Source organism: Malaclemys terrapin, chromosome 8 (genome assembly GCF_027887155.1).
Source record: "Malaclemys terrapin pileata isolate rMalTer1 chromosome 8, rMalTer1.hap1, whole genome shotgun sequence".
NCBI lineage: Eukaryota > Metazoa > Chordata > Testudines > Emydidae > Malaclemys > Malaclemys terrapin.
In genome coordinates this window covers 67,830,205-67,850,131 of record NC_071512.1, presented here as the reverse complement: position 1 = coordinate 67,850,131, position 19,927 = coordinate 67,830,205, and the positions used below count along the sequence as shown (strand labels likewise).

General features: G+C 39.5%; 1 protein-coding gene across 2 annotated transcripts in view; it reads left to right on the top strand.

Moving 5' to 3' along the window:
- KIF14 (kinesin family member 14) overlaps positions 1-19,927 on the top strand; it is a 90,707-nt gene that overhangs the window by 9,396 nt on the left and 61,384 nt on the right. For both annotated transcript variants that reach the window (XM_054036502.1, XM_054036501.1), the window contains 10 exons: positions 5,398-5,496; positions 8,175-8,227; positions 8,685-8,715; positions 9,311-9,418; positions 10,579-10,695; positions 11,831-11,949; positions 13,663-13,835; positions 15,874-16,021; positions 16,130-16,193; positions 17,832-18,016. In XM_054036502.1, the coding sequence (XP_053892477.1) occupies positions 5,398-5,496; positions 8,175-8,227; positions 8,685-8,715; positions 9,311-9,418; positions 10,579-10,695; positions 11,831-11,949; positions 13,663-13,835; positions 15,874-16,021; positions 16,130-16,193; positions 17,832-18,016 (1,097 nt within the window). The remainder of the gene's footprint in view (positions 1-5,397; positions 5,497-8,174; positions 8,228-8,684; positions 8,716-9,310; positions 9,419-10,578; positions 10,696-11,830; positions 11,950-13,662; positions 13,836-15,873; positions 16,022-16,129; positions 16,194-17,831; positions 18,017-19,927) is intronic.

The window sequence follows — 19,927 nt, the reverse complement described above, 5'->3', positions numbered from 1 at the left end:
AGGATTTTGATGTTTATTCCTGTCATTCTACTCTTTAGGGCTATTTTACTTCCTCCTAGTTTCTGTACTCTGCTGCTGCTTTAAATTTTATTTTTGCTAGAACTGACAACCAATGTTCTCTAGACAATCCAAATCATATATTGTGCTATAGTCCCATATCAGGAATAATAAAAATAGAAAATGTACATACTGTTGGTGCTGTACCAAAAGGCTATGTGGTTTTTTTATATATACTTTTTGTATTTAAAAGATGAAAAATTTACAGAAAGAAGGGTAAATAAAAATCCTAGCACATCTGGTGGTGGTGTATACAAATGAAACTCAATAATTAAATAAAACCTGCCTAATGGTAGCTATTTTTACTCTATTTAAAAACAAACACTCTTCCTCTCAACTTTTCTGATTCTAAAATTTTGAGAGATTTAAGAGATCCCCAGTGTAAATGGCAGTGGTTATTCTGGGTTTCCCTCTCGCTAGTCTTGGCAATGTCTTACTATTGGACAAGTCTGCACTGTATAGCGGCCTTTTTGTTTACTCAGAGCACCGCTTATTTAATGTCAAGACCTCAGTTTTCTTGTTATGGTATGTGCAATCCTTTCCTAACTTAATAAATGTAAGCCCTTCTGCATTAAAATTATTACAATTACTTTTGGGATAAACATGGGTGAGTATAATATGAAAAAAAGGAAACCATGAAAAAGAACCAAAGTTTGAACAATTAGATGAACTGTCTCTGGTTATATTAAAATTCTTGTGAAGTCATCTTTTAGTTCACATAAAGTTCCATGATTACTTAAGAACAATCTTTTAGGCCTGATCTCTACACGATTTTTGTATCAGTGTATGTGACTCTTTTACAAAAATAGTTATACTGACACAACCCCTAGAGTGGATGCAGTTATATCAATGTAAAGGTGTCTCATACTGGAATATAGCTTATTCCCCTTCCCATATGGGGGTAGCTGAATGATATAATTGCATCCTCACTAATGGGGTTGTGCCACTTTAGCTATTTGTATTATCATAGTGCCTAGGGGCCCTAGTTATGGAGCATTGTGCTAGGGCCTGTGCAAATGCAAAACATGAAGACAGAGAGCTTGCAACCTAAATATAAGACATCCAACGGATATAGACATACTAGCAGAGGAGTACAAGGAAACAGTGAGACAAGACTGGTCAGAATGATAGGCTGTGGTCTTGGTACACCAGCATCTTAACTATTGTCAAAATTTGTGTAGGTATCAAGACAAAAGAGCATTTAAATGCGGTATTTCCAGGACGATAATTAAGTAGCTTTGTGGATGGGGGTGGGTTGGTTGTGAAGGGTCTTCAAAGTGAAAACAAGTAGCTTGTGTTTGATGTGATAGAGGAGAAGGGAAGACAGTGGAGGGGTGTAAAAAGAGAGGTGACTGCATCAAAGTGCTGAGCTAGGATAGTGATATTTGCAGCAGAATTCTAAATGGATATCAGTGGGGCAAGATTGCATTTGTCATATCCAGAGAAAAGGATGTTGTACTAATTGAGATGTGAGATGACAGCCTGGATGAGAGTTTTAGCATTGTGGATAGATGAGAGGCTATACCTTAGAGATGTTATGCAGAAAGAATTGGCAAGATTGAGACGTAGCCTGGTTGTGAAGACCTGAAAGAGGTCCAAGACGAAGATGACACCCAGGGCATGGGCCTGATTGATAGGACAGGCAGGATGGTGGTGGTGTCTACAGTGATTGAGAATAAGAGCTTTGTTTAGCCATGTTGAACTTGATCTGACAGCTGGATATCCATGAGGAGATATCAGAGACAGGCCAAGATTTTAGTTTTGACAGAAGGAGACAGGCCTGTGGTTGAGAGACCTGAGGGTCATCAGCACAAAGATGCTGGTAGAACTTGTATTTACAGATGAGATTATCCAAAGAAAAGGTGTAGAGGGAGCAAAGGGGCCGAAGTACAGAGTCCTGTGGGAACACAGAAAGTTGGAAGCGGGGGATGAGGGGCATCCTTCAAAGAACACACAGAAGGAGCAAATAGAGAGGTAGGAGAATAACAGGGAGAGTAAAGTTTCATAGAAGCCAATGCAGGACAAGACTTGAAGAGCCTGGTTGACTATGTCAAAGACAGCTGACAGGTCAAGGAGAATGAGGATGGTGTACTGGTTCTGAGATTTGGCTAAGAAAAGGTAACTGGAGACTTTAGCAAGAGCAAGGTCAGCAGAGTATAGAAGGCAGAAGCCAGATTGAAGGTGGTATAGGATGGAATTGGAGAAGAGGAACTCTAGGCAGTGATTGTAGACAGTGTGTTAAATGAATTTACAGATGAAAGGAATGGTAGTTGGAAAGACAAGTGGGATTAAAGGTGTTTGGTTTTTTTAAGAAGGGAAAGACTAAAGCATGCTTGTATTGTGTAACTTTTGTGTTCAGACAAGCACTTACTTTTAGTTGATCTACTGAATCCACAGTTGGAAGAACATTCCATAAAGTCTCTAGGCCGTCAAGCCTGGATTCATTATCCAAAGGAAAAGTGGCAAAAAGTAGGGTTCCAAAGCACAGATAGAAACTTGGAGGACAAAGATAAAACGCAAGCTTTGTCCCAAAGTTTCTCTCAACACTTAGGTACATCAAATATGTTTTGGTACAGTAACTTGCATGGTTAAATGGAGACAGCCTTTCAGTTGTTTGAACTTCAGCGCCGCAAATCTGTCTTATACAGTTTATATGGGTGATATCATCATTCAGTATAATAACCTTCTCGATTTCTCAGGACAACAAATGGTGGTTTGTTTTTTATTCCTCTGTGATACCTTGTTTGATTCTTTCAGGAAAGGATCAATTATAATTTAGTGGAAAGTTCTTTAAATATTTCATATTGGAGCCTATGTTATAAACCCTAGAAGGCAACATTGTTACATCTGTTGCACTGGTGCTATGTAGAGTAACATATCAGGGGGGAGCTGTGTTAGGGTATGTCTATACTTACCTCCGGGTTCGGTGGTAAGCAATCGATCTTCTGGGATCGATTTATCGCATCTTGTCTAGACGCGATAAATCGATCCCGGAAGTGCTCGCCATCGACACCGGTACTCCTGCTCCGCGAGAGGAGTACGCAGAGTCGACGGGGGAGCCTGCCTGCCGCGTGTGGACCCGCGGTAAGTACCTTGTAGTTTGAACTAAGATACTTCGACTTCAGCTACCTTATTCACATAGCTGAAAGTTGCGTATCTTAGTTCGAACTGGGGGGTTAGTGTGGATCAGCCCTTAGTCTTTAAGGTGCCACTGGACTCCTCACTGTTTTCGTGGATACAGACTAACAGATTTATTTGGGCATAAGCTTTCATGGATAAAAATCCCACTTCTTCAGATGCATGGAGTGAAAATTACAGATATTATTATACATTTGTAAGGTAACTCCCTTCTCTTCATGTATAATAATGCCTGCATCTGTAATTTTCACTCCATGCATCTGAAGAAGTGGGTTATTTACCCATGAAAGCTTATGCCCAAATAAATCTGTTAGTCTTTAAGGTGCTACCAGACTCCTCGTTGTTTTTCTAGAGTAACCGTAGGTCATGCCAGCTGAAGAAAGCAATTGCATATGCTGGAGTTTGTGGAAGAGCAAGACGGTCCCATTACTCTAAGTTAGCATGTTGGAAAGGATGCTGAAACTGAATTGTTTAGTGAGCCAAAAAGCATTTCAAGGAGAAAAACTGTGGTGTTCATGTGGAGAGGAACATTTATCAGATGGAGAGATCAACAAACAAGATATGATCCAAACTGAAGAATCTGCAATTAGTTGGAAACAAGTATTACAGCTTCTATAATTTTGCTTTGGAATCTTTGTGAGGAAGTCTAGCAGAAGGGTCACCAGGGCTGTTGAGCAGGTTAAGACGCATTCAGACAATGGCTAATCTGTATGTGGTGCTGCATGGTAATTTGGTATGTATATATTGTGTATACCTATGCTATCTAGAGAGAAGGATGGATTGGGGTTTTGTTGTGTGATTATTATCACTATCCTCCAGAGATGTGCTTTTCTTGTTTCTATGGTTACTGGGATTCAGGTTTTGCTAAGAGTGAATTCCTAATAATTTGGTAGAGAGCACTGTTTTTTGGTATTGTACTTCTTTTTTACCAAGTCCAGAGAGCTTGAGAGAGGACTGAGACAGCTAAATCTCACCTTGCTACAAATGCAAGATGCAGTCCTCGGTAAGAATGGTATGGATGCTCCCTAGAAAGAATGTTTTGAATCTTTTCTTTAATTTATAAATCTGATTTTTTTTATGAGATTATTGAAGGAGATATTAAATGTAAAACAGATGGACATCTGCCTTATTTTTACATCTTATTTGATGCTATTGTCCACATATGTAAAGATAAACTAGAGATCAAGAACATATAATTGCTTTCTTATAGGAAAGAAAAGGCTGCATACAAGTGTTTAGTGACTAAATGTTGCTGACTATAAAATAGTGAATGTAATTTTGAGTGAAGTTTATACAAAAAGGTTTCTTTGTTTACCTTGCTTAGAATTTTTTTATCTATTGCCAAAGTATTATTCAGCACATCAGCATACATAAATATATTGGTATTCACAGCTACGAAGCTTATAAATCATTTTGCTTTACTGTGAGGCGCAGAAATTATAAAAGGTTTGTTGGGCATTGAGGAATCTAAGTAGTATATTACTCTTTATTGCTAAAGTCAGCATCAAATTACAGTTTCTTTTGAATGCCAATGAGAGTGGATTTAAGTGACTGTCTATGCTTATGTGCTGTGAATAAGTGATTCTGTTGCAATAAATCATCCACGTTCTATTTTTATCTGCATTGTCAGTTGTTTTTTACTTCATCTTCTTTGCTCCTTAGACAACACATTTTAATTTTATAAATACTATCGGAGTTTAAGTGAAGGGGTGAGTACTTTCATGGAAAATCCTCATTCAATAAATTAAGATAATTGTGGATACTAGTTATAACAATGCATGTCCCTTTTCTGAGACATGGTATAAAATCACCAAAGTGTGCCAGCTCCACCAGTCAGAATCTTTATTTCATGTATTGTATGTATCATACTGTGGAAACTTAGTCCATAAAAGAATATGGGACTCCTGCAGGAGTGAATAAAACATTTTTTTTTTATGTATTAAAAGCACAATGTTGACATTTCTGAGGGTTTTTTTTTTTAAACATGACATTTCACAGCTGCGGAAAGCAGTGGATAGAATTGTAATAAGTTTGTATACTTAAGATTTCTTGTCTAGGATCTTGCTGTTGGAAGATGACTTCAAAATGAAAGCTGGCAACGGTGGTGTAGAATACCTGCAGCTTCCATTAAATTTGGTGACTGGAAATGACAAAAAAAAAGTCTGGTAGAATATCTGACTCATATAATTTTTTTTAAATTAGATTTTGTACCATCTTGAAATGAGCTATTTTGAAGTCTACAATGAGAAAATTCATGATTTGCTCATCTTTAAAGCTGAAAATGGACAAAAGAAACAACCTGTAAGTTACTACTCATAATATACACTCTTAATATACACCGCTACCTCGATATAACGTGACCCGATATAACACGAATTCAGATATAATGCGGTAAAGCAGTGCTCTGGGGTGGGTGTGGCTGCGCACTCCGGTGGATCAAAGCAAGTTCAATATACCGCGTTTTCACCTACAACGTGGTAAGATTTTTTTGGCTCCTGAGGACAGCGTTATATCGAGGTAGAGGTGTATCTGTCAATATACAAGATGTAGTGGCACCTGCCTCCTAACTGGAAGGATATGGTAAGTTTCCTGTCGGACAAGCTCGGAAGTAGTTGTATAGGTAGATCACATAGCAACGTTGTTTTGTGATGTGCTCATTGCTTTCTTCTTGCTTGCTCATCTCCTAATATTTTACCTTATTATAAATGTTCCTACTAAATGAGTTACAGAGAAGATGGTACACACGTTGGACTGCTGTGAAGCATCTTTAGCTTTGTACTCAGTGCCTAGAACTTATACTGATATGAATTTTAAAAATACATTGATATGCCAGTTTCAATAAAATACTGTCAAATTTTAAGATAGTTTTTAGATTCAAGGTTGTTAAATATTAACTGAGTAATATTTTGCAGACTAGATTTTATTTTTCTCCACTACTGCATGACCAAAACGTTTTCAGCGATAAAAAGAACAAATATACACTGATTTTGGGAGTCTCTGTTCTCCCAAATGCTGTTACTAATCTGTCTACCTTTCTGCTACTGATATTGATGATGCCACTGCATAGAAGAAGTTAAAAACAGAACCAAGGTTATTTCTAATTAAAGTAACATTGTGAAAAAGCTGGAATCTGCAACTAGGGCTTTAATTTAATTTTGCCCATCAGTCTTCCAAGTGGAGGAATTTACTTTTTTGAGGATTGCTCTCTGAATATCTTCTTTGTAGGGAGGGTTGCCATCCCTCTAGGATTAATTCCTGGAGACTCCAGGACAAAGATTAATCTTTAGTTAAAGACTGTCATGTGATGAAACCTCCAGGAATACGTCCAACCAAAACTGGCAACCCTACTTCATACCAAATTAGTTGAAGCTGATAGCTAGTTAGACAGCATCTGAAAGAAACACATATTTAATCCCTTCCCCAAAATTGTGATTTGATACTTCGATTTTTCAATCTATCATTTCCCTATTCTAGGGGGAAAAAAATCCCTCTCTTTTTTTGTCATCTTCTGCATTTACATTTTGGGGTTTCTCATGTATTCCCCACCTACCACCGGTTTGGAGGAGCAGAGCAGAGGTCTCTGCTTGACACAGGCTTCAGCCTGTCCATTCAGCCCTAAATTCTTGTTTTAAGTAGGATTTAAAGGTGTGACGTTAGATCGAGTAGCTAATTAATTCCTTTTGAAACTCTACTGGAGGCAAGGCAAGTTTCTAAATTACTAAATTGTGTTAAAGAACAACTTGTCCTAGAAGGTATTCGTTAGATTGGTTTAGCTAATATGATCTAATAACACACCTTTACATCCTAGTGTAATAAACCCTAAGGCTTTGTCTTAACTAAAAAAAAAGTTTTTTACATTGAGAGAGATCTTGGTGTAAAATCCTAGTGGGGACAAGATACAGGTAATTTTCACCTTGATGTAGCTGGTCAAGATCAATCTTATTTTTCCCTTACCTAGAATTGACTTTGACTAGCTACACTGACTTAAAAACTACAGTGCCTTGCTTCCACTAGAATTTTACATCAAGATAGTTACCTTGATGTAAAAACACACCTCTTTGCAGTGAAGATGTAGCACTATGGAGTGGGGTTGGGGAAATCAGAACAGTGAAAGAACGTTTAGAAGGAAGCATTGGACAAACTGAGATCAAAGGGGAAAAACAAACAAGAGGACAATGCAAGATCTTGTGCTGCCTGTAAAAGCAGAAGATCATAAACAGATATAAGAAAGAGAGTAAATTAAATGACAGGAGTGGGGAAAAAAACAAAATGAAGAGGAGAGGGAGATTACTAAACCAAGAAATGCTGAAGAGACTAAAACACCCCCCCTTCACCCCACAATACACCGCATTTATTAGTGAAATGCATTCATTTATATTTAGCACTTTTTTTTTATTCTAGTTCTCTGCAGAGCACCCTACAGCTCTATTAAATTGGGAGGGTTAGGTTGGACAGTGATTTTCGGAGAATATGTTTGCTGATGGACTCTGACTAAATTTCTGTTGAGTCTTGGGCATGTAACTGAGTGTGTTGCAGGTATTTTTAAAACTTCAGTGTCAAAGCAGTAAAGAGCATTTATAGCAAATCCCAGTTATGAATTTTCCTCAATTTTGTTTTGTTTACACATTGTTACATCTTCAGTTCTATTTGGTAAATAAGAGTGTATTCCAGTTTGTGACCTATTTTGGCCTGGTTATTTTTGTAATTGAGAATTCATTTTCAGTTATCATCCTGGTAAAATAAAGGTTTTATTATTATTCTTGTAATGTTATTCTGGAGCATGCATTGAATTTTTTCGTAAGGCCTTCATCCACCCCCCTCCCCCCCGCCTCCCAAACCCTTCATACCATGACATGTAGAAAAATAATTTTTCACTTCTATTTTCATTAGGTTTTTTTACTTCTAAGAGATTGTTGCATAATTGTTATGACAAATTCATATATTTGAATAGCTTTTTCTTTTACAATTATTCTCAACAGCTCCGTGTAAGAGAACATCCAGTATTGGGACCATATGTGGAAGACTTGACAGCGTAAGCCTTAACTATTGTCATTCTAGTAAATACATTGGCCTGATACGGCAATATGCTAGTTATTGTTCTTATGCCCTGGTGCAATCCCATTGACTTAATAAAGGCTCTGCAGATGTAAAGGTCAACCCTAGCAGGATTGGGCAGGACCCTTTATTCTGCAAAGACGTGCGCACGTGCTTAACTTTATGAACTGTAAATAATCTCAATGAGGCCAGTGGAACTGCTCACAGTGAGTAAAGTTAAGCACATGTGCAAATCTTTGCAGAATCAAGGCCTGAGACCTTGTCCAATCTTGCTGGGGTAGACCCTTAGGCTTGCATGGTGCCTTGATGAAGTTAGGCTTTAGTGTATATATTTGTCTATAACTCGGTTTAATTTTTGAAAAAATTTACTACTAATGACTTTTGTAGAAACAAAATGAACTGGTTTGAACTAGAACTATTTATTTGTTTTATAGGAACATGGTCAGTTCTTATTCTGATATCCAGGTAAGATGATGATGATGAAGCTTTTAAGTACTAAAAATCAGTCTTCTAATAGCTGTAAGTAAAAATCTTTCTTTTGCCTCATGACTGCTCCTTTCTTTACTCCTGAATACTTGTTTTCAGTGATGATAAACATGAGCTTACAAAGCCTAGTCCATTAGCCTATTACATCTTATCTGATCTTGCAGCTGACTATGTGTGGGCAGACCCTTGTGCCCATGTGAAGTTACTTGCAGGATCGGGGCCTAAACTCATTTTAATTTCTCATTTAAGCTTAGACAAAAGTAGTAGTGGTTCCATTTTTCCTTTTGCTAGCACCAGGGTCTCAAAAAGTTTGCTCCATTTTGGCCCCTGTGATTAGAGGTGGGAAAAAAAATTATCAATAATGATCAAAACATTGATTAATGTTGGCATCCTACATAACTTACATCCCAAAAGTATTTTGTAGGCTACCAAAATTTTCTTTTTAGTAGCCCACACTACTGCGAATACCAGCATGTAGATACAGTATATTCATTTTTGCGGAGCTCTTTAAACTTTTGTTAGCTGTTCACAGAATCCTTTCACTTAATATCCTGTCTCTTATCTCTATTATCAGAGTTGGCTTGAGCTAGGAAATAAACAGAGAGCAACTGCTGCCACAGGCATGAATGACAAGAGCTCTAGATCTCATTCTGTCTTCACTCTCGTGATGACACAGACAAAGGTATAGTGTGACTTTTTTTCTTTTTAATTATTGGAATAATGTAGTGGTGTAAAATTCAATTATCCTGTGCTGCCTAGAAAAGAATGAAGTAGGGGAGGGTTGTGTTAAATATACTGGGCTGAATAAAGAAGTAGTAGTCTTGCTTTCTAAATAGCCAGGTCTGGTTTATTTTCTATACTCACAGTACTACTGTTTTTTTAAAAAGCACATTGTAAACATGTCTGAGTCATACTGTAAACTTTTCAGGACACTGCTTTTCTAATGTTTCTGCACTATATATACTTATTGCTCTATAGAAATATGTTCATGGTTCAGTTCTAGCAAGGGGAGAAAATCCTATAATACACAGTTTTTAATGTTTATGTCCCAGTGATGTCTGCCACTTACCTGACCTGGGTCAGAGATAGGATAATCCAAAGTGTTCCAGGCACTGTTAAACGAGAAGCTACCGAAACACACCTGTGCACTCAGGTCAGTGGCACCTATCCCCAGCAGACATGAGCTCTGCTCTTCCCCCTATAATTTTGTACATAGGAGACAGGCACCCTCCACAGAGAGACGAGGGTGGAGAAGGAGGCAAAGTAGATAGAGCTCTTCCCAAGTCTATGGGCCTCCAATTTTTTCCTCCCACAGATTTTTTTTTTTTCCTGATTTTCCTCAGTTGCTGCCATCACCATACTTTGCCCTGTCTTTCCCCATCAGGGCATGTAGGTCAGTGTCCTTTTCACTCACCAGTGGTTTAGTCTTGCACCAATGGAAGTCAGACAACTTCTAGTGATTTCAATGGGTGCTGGATTGAAGCCCAAGTGAGTAGTAGTCCTGATATGCTCCCGAACTAAGGTAGCAAAATGTACTGCTAGGCTGCGTTTGACTTTTTACAAATTCTACTTATGCTTATGCAGGTGTGCTACCGGAAATCCTCAGGTGTTTGTCTCTTGGATGCTATTTACTATCCTCGCCTTACTCTTTTTCTTGTTGCAAGTTATACTATGGTTAAATGACACTATTATTGAAAAAGTAAAATGAGAAAATGTTTAACGTATTGTTTAAAAGTGAATAGCATGGTAGATCTGACTCTTCATGGGGTTTTTATTTTGGTGATGAGTCATAGTCTGCAAAATTAAATGTTTTTTCTAAGTGCAGTAATCTCTTTTCTCTAGACAGAGTTTGTGGAAGAAGAAGGGCATGATCATAGGATTACCAGTCGCATAAATCTAATAGATCTAGCAGGCAGCGAACGCTGCTCTCCAACTCAGACCAGTGAAGAGAGGCTGAAGGTAAACTGCATTTACAGTTTTGTGACATATAGTTTGTCTCAGAGTACAGTATTGTGAGGCCATGAAATGAAAATGCTTTAGGTCTGCACTTGTAAGAGAAGACCTATTGGTCTCCATGTTGAATGAATCTTGATGTAACGGTGTCGTTTGTATTGCTGCTCTGGTCTTTTCACAAGACAGGAAAAAAGTAATGCATGTAGTGTCTGCTGAATATTCTGTACTATTCATAGAGTACTTGCTCTAACTTGCTTTAATTGTTTAACAGTTTCATTGGTTTAAACTGTATATGTATATAAATTATTATTGATCTGAGTCTCACATCACAGGTTCAGTATAAATACTGAATCAATGTGGAAAACATCACATCTGCTTTATCTTGACTTGATTATACCTAAATAAAAATAAGCATTTAAAAAAAAAAAGACAGGAAAAAATGGTTTTCTTCGGTGGTTTTTGTATAGGAGGCTTGGACATCTGTGGTTTGTATTCTAGTTCTCTTCCAAAAGGCTAGATATTAAATGCTTGCTTTAGCTTTTATCCCGTATGTCACACATTTGTTGTAACTTTACAAAGCTGAATATTCTTTTATGTCTAAAACAGGGGAGAAAGCACTTGCTTAACTCTGTTTTCATAATGCAAAGAAGCTAAAAAGAATGGGGGGATGGGGAGTGCTCTATATGTGTAAGTACCTTTCCTAACCTGCTCTAAAACAGTCTATACACTGTGCAGAGTCAGAACTCACCCCTTCCTGGGGTTTGGCTTTATTAACAAAAATAGTTTACAATAAGATAAAATATATCCCCAGTCTTCTCCAGTGTTGCTCCTTGGAACTGCTTAGTCCAAAACGTAGGTCTTCATTACATCAGATTGAAGATCCTTCTGGGCTGCTCTCGTCTCCATTATATCAGTGGTGGGTTTAATACACTACATCTGCATCAGAGAGTCAGCATGATTCACTTAGCATCTCCCGATAGGACCAACAACACATGTTAACAGGATGGGTTCACAGGAGAATGCTGCTAGCCTGTTAGGCTCTGTTTTAGCAATTTGCCCATTTAAAAAAAAAAATTTGAAGTAGTAGTGTTTTATATTCAGAATGAGACTGTGCATTTATTTTTATTTCTGCTTTATATAGGAGGGTGTGAGTATTAATAAATCACTGCTGACTCTGGGGAAAGTTATTTCTGCGCTTTCTGAGCAATCTCAGAACAGAAAGAGAGCTTTCATTCCTTATCGGGAATCTGTCCTTACGTGGTATGTATATTTCATGAAGAGCTACTATAAAGTAATCTTAGTTCTATGGAAAACAAAAAGATTAGACTCTTATCAGACGGTAGATTCATGGATCTGTAAACTCTCACTTCTACAAATTGTATGAAATAACTATTAGATGAAGTAAAGTAAACTTGAAAAATATTTTTATTTTCATGTTCTGCTAATTGTGGGTACATTTGAGGACCAGTATATTCTTCCTCAGTGTTCTGTACTGTAGATGAAGAAATGTGCTTCTGATGCCTTTTCTTCTCTTAACAGTGCCCTCATCTCGCTGCTGTTCCCTTTTTCTCCTGGCATAGAAGAGACTGCTTTCACATTTTTAGCATCTGTTGAATGCTAAAATTCCCTCCCACAAGAGAGGAAACAATCTCCTATTCCCTGCCTATGTTCTATTATTTGCTGGCCTTGCCTTTTTGGCTCCATGATGGTTCTTTCTCTCCTAAAAACAGATTTGTCAGCAGGTTGCTGGCCTGATCGAACAAGTGATAGGGGTGGGCATGTCACATTAGGCTCACAGGTATGGGTGGGACTTTATGGTCTTGATCCCATCCCTGCCTCCCAGCAGCCAGAATCCTTCCTCTCTCCTTGGCACAACACTCTCTTAACCTTCATCACTGGCACTGAACTAGTTCCACAGTGTCATGCACCTGGGAATCGGCTAATTTTTTAAAGATTAAGGACAAACCCTAAAACTATGAATTGCTGGTCAGCTGAGTAGTTCTTATAATACCATTCATCTGTCTCCTATAGATCAGCTGGTAGAGGCAAGTGGCCTGGGGCTTATGCATGCCTGACACCTGAGTTTATTTTCAGAATAGGGCTTTCTGTAAATAAAGGACTTTAGTTTCCATTTCTTCATTCTGGCAACTGTCATAAATACTAAATCTGGAGTGGGAAAAATGTAAAAACGCACAGGCAGAGAAGCTTCTTTTAATTCAGGAGTGGAAAAGAACTTGGGCAAAGTAAAAACTATTCGTCCTTCCGCATTCCTCTCTTTATCCACTCTGTAGCAAGGTGTACTGTCTTGCAAATTGCTTGAAGAGCTAGAAATCGTTGCCAAATTTAGATGAGACGGCAACAAGGATTGTGTAATTTGGTATGCGATAGAAAGTTATTGCTATTAGAACTTGCTGGGGAATATCATCTGAATTATAGACTATTTTAATCTATTTTAATGCAGTTTTGTCACTAAGAAATGAAAGCAGTTGTCATGTTGATTGCACCAAAAATTGATTTATGACCTATTCCCATAACCCTTAAGACATTTTCATCTGAAATCTTCCATGGTGTTGGTGCACTAGTGAAAATATAAACAAAGGCAGGCATGTTTTTTCTGCTATATTTAGGCATTTGGGATCAACGTTTTCCAAAAAGAGGAGAGCATAAATGGAAAACAAAGAAATGCTTGTGTGTAATAGTTTCTATGGTTTGTAAGAGTCTTAAAGTATAATAGGGTGAAATTATTTAGGTGTATAAGTTGTTGATTGAATTTTCTCTAAGCATAAAAAAAACTTGTGTATCTGTAAGCAGGAACAGGCTCATGTTCTGGATTTGGTTATCTGGTTGAAAATCATCTTGAAATATATAGTAAATCACACAGGTTTTTTTGTATTTAATTCCTTATGAACTCTGAGAAGTTAATTTGGTTTCAATGGTGGGAATAATTGTTGTTTCATTTTCTTGTCAATGAAGGTTATTAAAGGAAAGTCTTGGTGGAAATTCAAAAACGACCATGATTGCCACAATAAGCCCTGCTGCCAGCAATGTAGAGGAAACCCTTAGCACTCTTCGATATGCTAAACAAGCTCGATTGATAATCAATATTGCCAAAGTAAATGAAGATGTGAATGCTAAATTAATTAGAGGTAAGGTGGGATTTTTTTATTTGCAAGCATTTTTAAATTAATTGTCCATGATAGACGTTGATATTAATACTCTTGTAATGATTGACAGCATATTTGAGGTTTATTCATTTTAACATTAAGTTTTTTCTAAATAACTGGCTTTAAACAGTTTACAGGCCTACTAATACTTTAAAACTGGAGACACTCTTTTCTTTGATACAGTTTCACAAACTTACATCTCAGTATTTTTTATAGGTTACATTTTGTTTTTGAGCTTGAACCTCTAGACCCTGTTTGCACTAATTAGGTACTGTATATATGTTTGAATGTATACACTTGTATAGATATCACAGCATCCAGTTAAATGTGTTCATTTCAGTTGTGCATTCAAGCAAACCTAAGTTTTCCTTCCGTTTATTTTTGTTTATGAAACAAGGAAATTAATCTTAGTTTTTTTACATGTAATTCAACATTATGGTTGAGATTTTAAATAAGAGTCAGGAAATTCAGTACAATTCCCACAGTGATACACAAAATACTACATGAGTGAAAGGTGGTTAAATTAAAGTTGGATTTCCTAAGGTCTGTACACTTAAAAATCTCAGCTATTATGTTGCTTTTATGTAAAGTCAGATTGTGATATACTCACACATGATAAAGAGCACTGTCCTGCACTAGTAGTCATTGAAATCAGTGGTACTATTAAATTGCTATGCAGTGTGAACAAGGAGATCAAATTCTGGCCCTTAATTCTCCACACAAAATAGTTTTACTGTTCCCTCTGAGTGGGGTCAGTACCAACCTGCTTAGACACATTCTATTGCACTCTTATTTAGGACATTGTTGTATTTTGTAGACTGTAAGTGTCCATTCCACCTGAAGTTTCCCTTTTGAAGAGAAAATAACTTCTTGGCATTTAGTCATATAGTGCTTACTGAAAATGGAGGAGGAAAGTATTTTATTGCAGAAAAGTGGAGTCAGACAGACTTACTATTATGATCTTCTCCAGTCAGTCTGAATTATGAAATAATTTACAGCTGCATATATAATCATTGTATTACCTATGGGGAACATTAGTATTGCAGCCAACAGGCAAGTGCAGACTAACTTGCAGTGGTACTAGAGATGAGTACTAGGAGTAGTATTGTGGTAACTGGGGTGTAAAAACTGGCATTACCCTCATATTGCTATTCTGTCCCCTTCTTGTTAGGTTTACTGAGGGGATTGGGTTACTACCACCTCCAGTGGTGCTTGGTATTCATGCTGATGTGATTTTATGTAGAGATACAATGGGATTGATTCACAAAGTACGATTTTATTTTACTTAGTAAATTTTAATACTTGTTTATTTTGTTTACATTTAAAAATAAAAACAAAAATATTTGAGAGAACTCAGCAGGTGTTGCACAGAGGAAATAAAATAAATGAAAAAGTGCTTAGGTGGAATGGCAAACAAAAAGAACCAGGGTGTAATATGAGAGAGAAAACCAGTTGTTGTGTTTTCTAAATTAGCAGTTTCTTGAAAAACATTGTATGCAGATTGAAAACCTGGCAGTACTTAACTGGAATCTATGTGCTCTCTAATCAAATGAAATCAGATGTATATTGTAATAAGCTATCGTCCGCACTCTAGTTGATCAGTTAATTTAGTTAATGCTTCCTTGGGGGACATGCCTTCAATTGGTATGACCTGTGTGTTTCAGAGAATAGCATGATATAAAAGTGATTTCTAGACCTTAAACAAAAACAATCGGTTTGCCATATGTAAAGGCACTATTCAGTGTGCAGTTTAGCAGATTATTTAATGTCTCACATTTCAGGAGTAGTGACATAAAATTATTTTCTCTCTCTTCTTTTGTAGCTAAATGGGCATGTTAAAGCTTAGATGGGATACTTTCTATTTAACATAAATTCCACTGGATATTGCCAAAGTGAGGATAAAATCCTCAGACTTACTGTTCAAAAATAATGAGGTTTGTTTATGTATTAAACACCTGCTTAATGTAGGATCCTAGGTTTACTGTAAAAGCTGAGTTATGTTTTTATTTTTCAAATGTAGAACTGAAAGCAGAAATTGAGAAACTGAAAGCAGCTCGCAAAAATACTCTAAATAGAGATCCTGAGAAATATAGACTGTATCTGCAAGAAATAACATCCCTAAGGGTAAAACTACACCAACAGGAGAGGGATATGGCAGAGATGCAAAGGTGGGGTAGTCATTAATGTCTTCTGAATAGTAAGTAGTAGTCTCATAAATATTGGAATAAAATATCCCTGAAGTAATTATTTTGATTTATTTTTCCTTATATGCTAAGGGCCTGGAAAGAAAAATTTGAACAAGCAGAACAGAGGAAATTTGAAGAAACAAAGGAGTTACAGGTACCCTTTATTCACAAGAATTAAAGTAGTATAGAAAATGCTTAATACCAATAAATCCATTAATGCACAGAATTGGGGTTGTCCTAAGAATCCTCTTTCCTAGTCTACCTTCCTCTTTTGCAAGAAGCAGTTAATATTGTTCATTCTCTTCAGGTCAGTGCTTTCAAATAAATTATATATGGCAGTGGTTCTCAAACTTTTTAGCAACCCATGGACTCCCATTTTTATTTTAAATTTTTTGTGGACCCTCAAATTCCCCACTCCCACTCCACCCTACCCCTCCTCTCCTCTTCCCCATCTCTTTCTGCCCCCTCCCCTAAGTGCGCCCCATCCCTGCTCCTCTCCCAGCAGCTCATGCACGCCGGAGAACAGCTGTTCCGCAGCAATTGCAGGGCTGGCCTTAGGGAAAATGGCACCCTGGGCACACTTTCATTTTGATGTTCCTGGCCCTGTGAGTGTGGTGCAGCCCCCGCCCCATTAACCCTGTCCACCATAGGCTCCCCACCCTCACTTCAGCCTTAACCCTTATACTGTGCCCCTTCACACCAATCCCTGCACCCCCTTCACGCCTACCCCTGCACCTCCCTCCTGCACTCCAACCCCTGCAGTGTGCCCCCTTCACCCCAAACCCTGACCCACTCCTGTGCCCCTAACCTCTGCATTCCCCTCTTGCACCCACATGGGAAAACTGACCTGGATGCAGTGACAGAGCAGCTGGCATTGCTGCTTGCTCCCCCACTGGACTGATGCTCCTTTGACCCAAGCACCCGCTAGGGGGCTGTGAGGGGCGAGAAAGGAGCGACGTCAGGGCTCCCTACATCCATGTCACCTTCCCCACCTGGGCTGCATAAGGAGAGGGCAGGAGAGCAGAAGCTCCTTCTGCTCACCTCACAGCACAGCCCAGGTGTGTGTTGCGGGGACTGTGTGAGGGAGACGTGTGTGTGCGTGCACGCCTGAGAGAGTGTTGAGCGCACTCTCTTTACTAAAGCATTCAGGGTAAGGGGTCTGAAGGCTTGTTCAGACACAAGTAGCTGCCAGCAGCTTCTGACCCAGAGAGGCAGATTTCGCCCTGACCTGTCACCCCCAGCTTAGTGGAGACCGGGTACATGGGTGGGGGACACCCAACATCAGCCGTGCCGCGCCCCCCCCCCCCCCCACGCCACTCCCCGCACAGCAGACAGGAGGGCACTCCCAGTCCAGAGTGGGCGGGGGGCTAGAAGCAGAGGTGGCTGAACACGGCAATGGAGCAGGGGGCAGGATGGGCACCCTTGCTCCAGAGAAGAGACCTGGCTCAGCTTTTTGTTCAACTGTCTGCCGCCTCCGCCAGCCCAACTGGCTCTTGTCAGGTCAGGTAGGAATCAGGCAAACCTTATGCACAGTGCTCCCTTTGGCAAGCCACCCTGGGCCGCCGCCTGTACCACCCACCCAGTGGCATGGGGGAGGAATTGTAGGAGGGAGGGAGAGAAATTGATAAGTGGGGCCCGCGGACCTCCTGAAGTACACTTGTGGAACCCCAGTGGTCCACGGACCTCAGTTTGAGAAATGCTGACTTATGGTACAGTCGGCAGACTTTGATGTATTTTTGGTAAATACATACAAATAAATCACTAATGTTTTCTTTCTGAATCAATCACCTAGAAAGCAGGAATTACATTCAAGATGGACAATCGTTTGCCAAACCTTGTCAATCTCAATGAAGATCCCCAGCTCTCTGAGATGCTTCTGTATATGATAAAAGAAGGACAAACTACAGTTGGAAAGTACAAACCAAATTCTCATCATGATATCCAGCTCTCTGGAGTGCTAATTGCTGATGATCACTGGTATGTGATACCCTAAAATGAAAGATCCTTCATGTGGCTATGTGAGAATGGGCAACCACTGCTCTCTCTCTCTCTTCTCCCTTTCTTCCTCCCCCCCCCCCCCCTCCACTCCCCCGCAGCAAGTGTCTCTTCTAAGTATGTCTTCACTGTAGAATTAACCTGGGTTAGTTTAGCATAGCTGGAGTGTCTTAGCTCTTTGCAGTGGGGACACTCCAGCTATGCTATCTGTGCCAGATCCATGTAACAAACAGAAGTTTCCTGTTAGGAAATAGGAAGTTCAAAATTAAAATACAGTAATAACTCAAATGAAAGATATTAAATTAGTTTTACACAGAAAAAAATCTGCTAAATTCTTAAAAGCAGAATGAAATATATGCTGTCATGTCAGTTTCAGAATTCCATTCACTGGTGTGCTGTTTGCATGTAATATCAATCTAATTTCTGTTTCAAAACACTTGTTTTTTTTGTCTGTATACATCAGATATGCAGTACTTCAGAGAATCTGAACAATGAAAGATTGTAGATGAGTGGCTGCCTCCTGATGCCCCCTGGTGGCCTTGGGCAGACCTGCATGTAGCCCCTCACCTCAGTTTCCCTTTTTGGATCCCCAAATAAACTCCACACATGGTTTTTCCAGTCATGAGAACATAGAATCATAAGGTTAGAAGCGACTGCAAGGGTCAGCTAGTCTAATCCCCTGCCAAGATGCAGGATTTTTTGCATCTAAACTATCCAAGACTAATGGCTATCCAGCCTCCTTTTGAAAACCTCCAGTGAAGGACCTTCCATAACCTCCCTAGGCAGTCTGTTCCATTGTCCTACTGTTCTTGCAGTTAAGACGTTTTTCCTGAGATTTCATTTAAATCTGCTCTGATGTATCTTGAACCTATTGTCTCTTGTCCTGCCCTCTGTGGCAAGAGAGAACAGCTTTTCTCCATCTTTTTAATGACAGCCTTCAAGTATTTGAAAACAGTTATCATGTTCCCGTTAATCTCCTCTTTTCTAAACTAAACATGCCCAGTTCTTCTTCTTTGAGTGCTTGCTCATGTCAGTTCCATTCTAGGTGTGTGCATGCCCCTGTTCACAGTTGTCGGAGACTTTTGCTTTAGCGATATCTGTAGGGTCGGCTGTGGCATCCTCTGCAGTGCCGCACCCATGCATCGGAATATCAGGTGCTGCTGGTCATACACCCTCCCAGTTCCTTCTTACTGCCTGTGGTGGTTGGTTCCCGGAGCACCTCTCTTCCTTGCCTCACAAGTGGTCAGTGGTTTCTTTCCCTTTTGACTTCGTATTCCAGCTGTAAATAGTTTTGTTTATAGTACATAATAGCTACTTACTAACTAATCTACAATAGTCAGTCAGTTAGGGTCCTGGTGGGGACTTTGTGTCAGGCAGGGCATGCCCTGGTCACTAGGTTTTAAGCCCTGTGCTGACTGTAATACGCCTATGCCTGTTAGTGACCCACACGGCAGCTGTCTGAAGTGCTTGGGGGAATGTCACATCTGTAAGAACTTTCGTCCCAGGACACAGGATGCGACATTTGTTTGAGGGCCTTTCTCATGGAGGCTGCTCTCCACCCAGCTTTGGAGCTGGCCTGGCCAGATGCAACACCCAGCACTTTGGCCTTGGTGCATAGCACACCCCAGGCACTGGGCTCTACCCAGGACTGATCTCCTTTGCCGATGCCCAAGAAGAAGTCTAAGAAGTGGGACCCCGTAGTGAGCAAGACAGACCAAGGGGCATTGGGTCCCTGTTCGGGTCACTGCCCACGCTGGAGCTGCAAGGAGACTTCCTACCCCACTAAAGGATCTGCCACCGACTTTGTCTGAGTCGTAGGGGACTCAGACTGATGGTGGAGTCAACGCCTTCCCGGCACCCAAAGCGCAAAGGACTCTCCCACCACAGGGACAC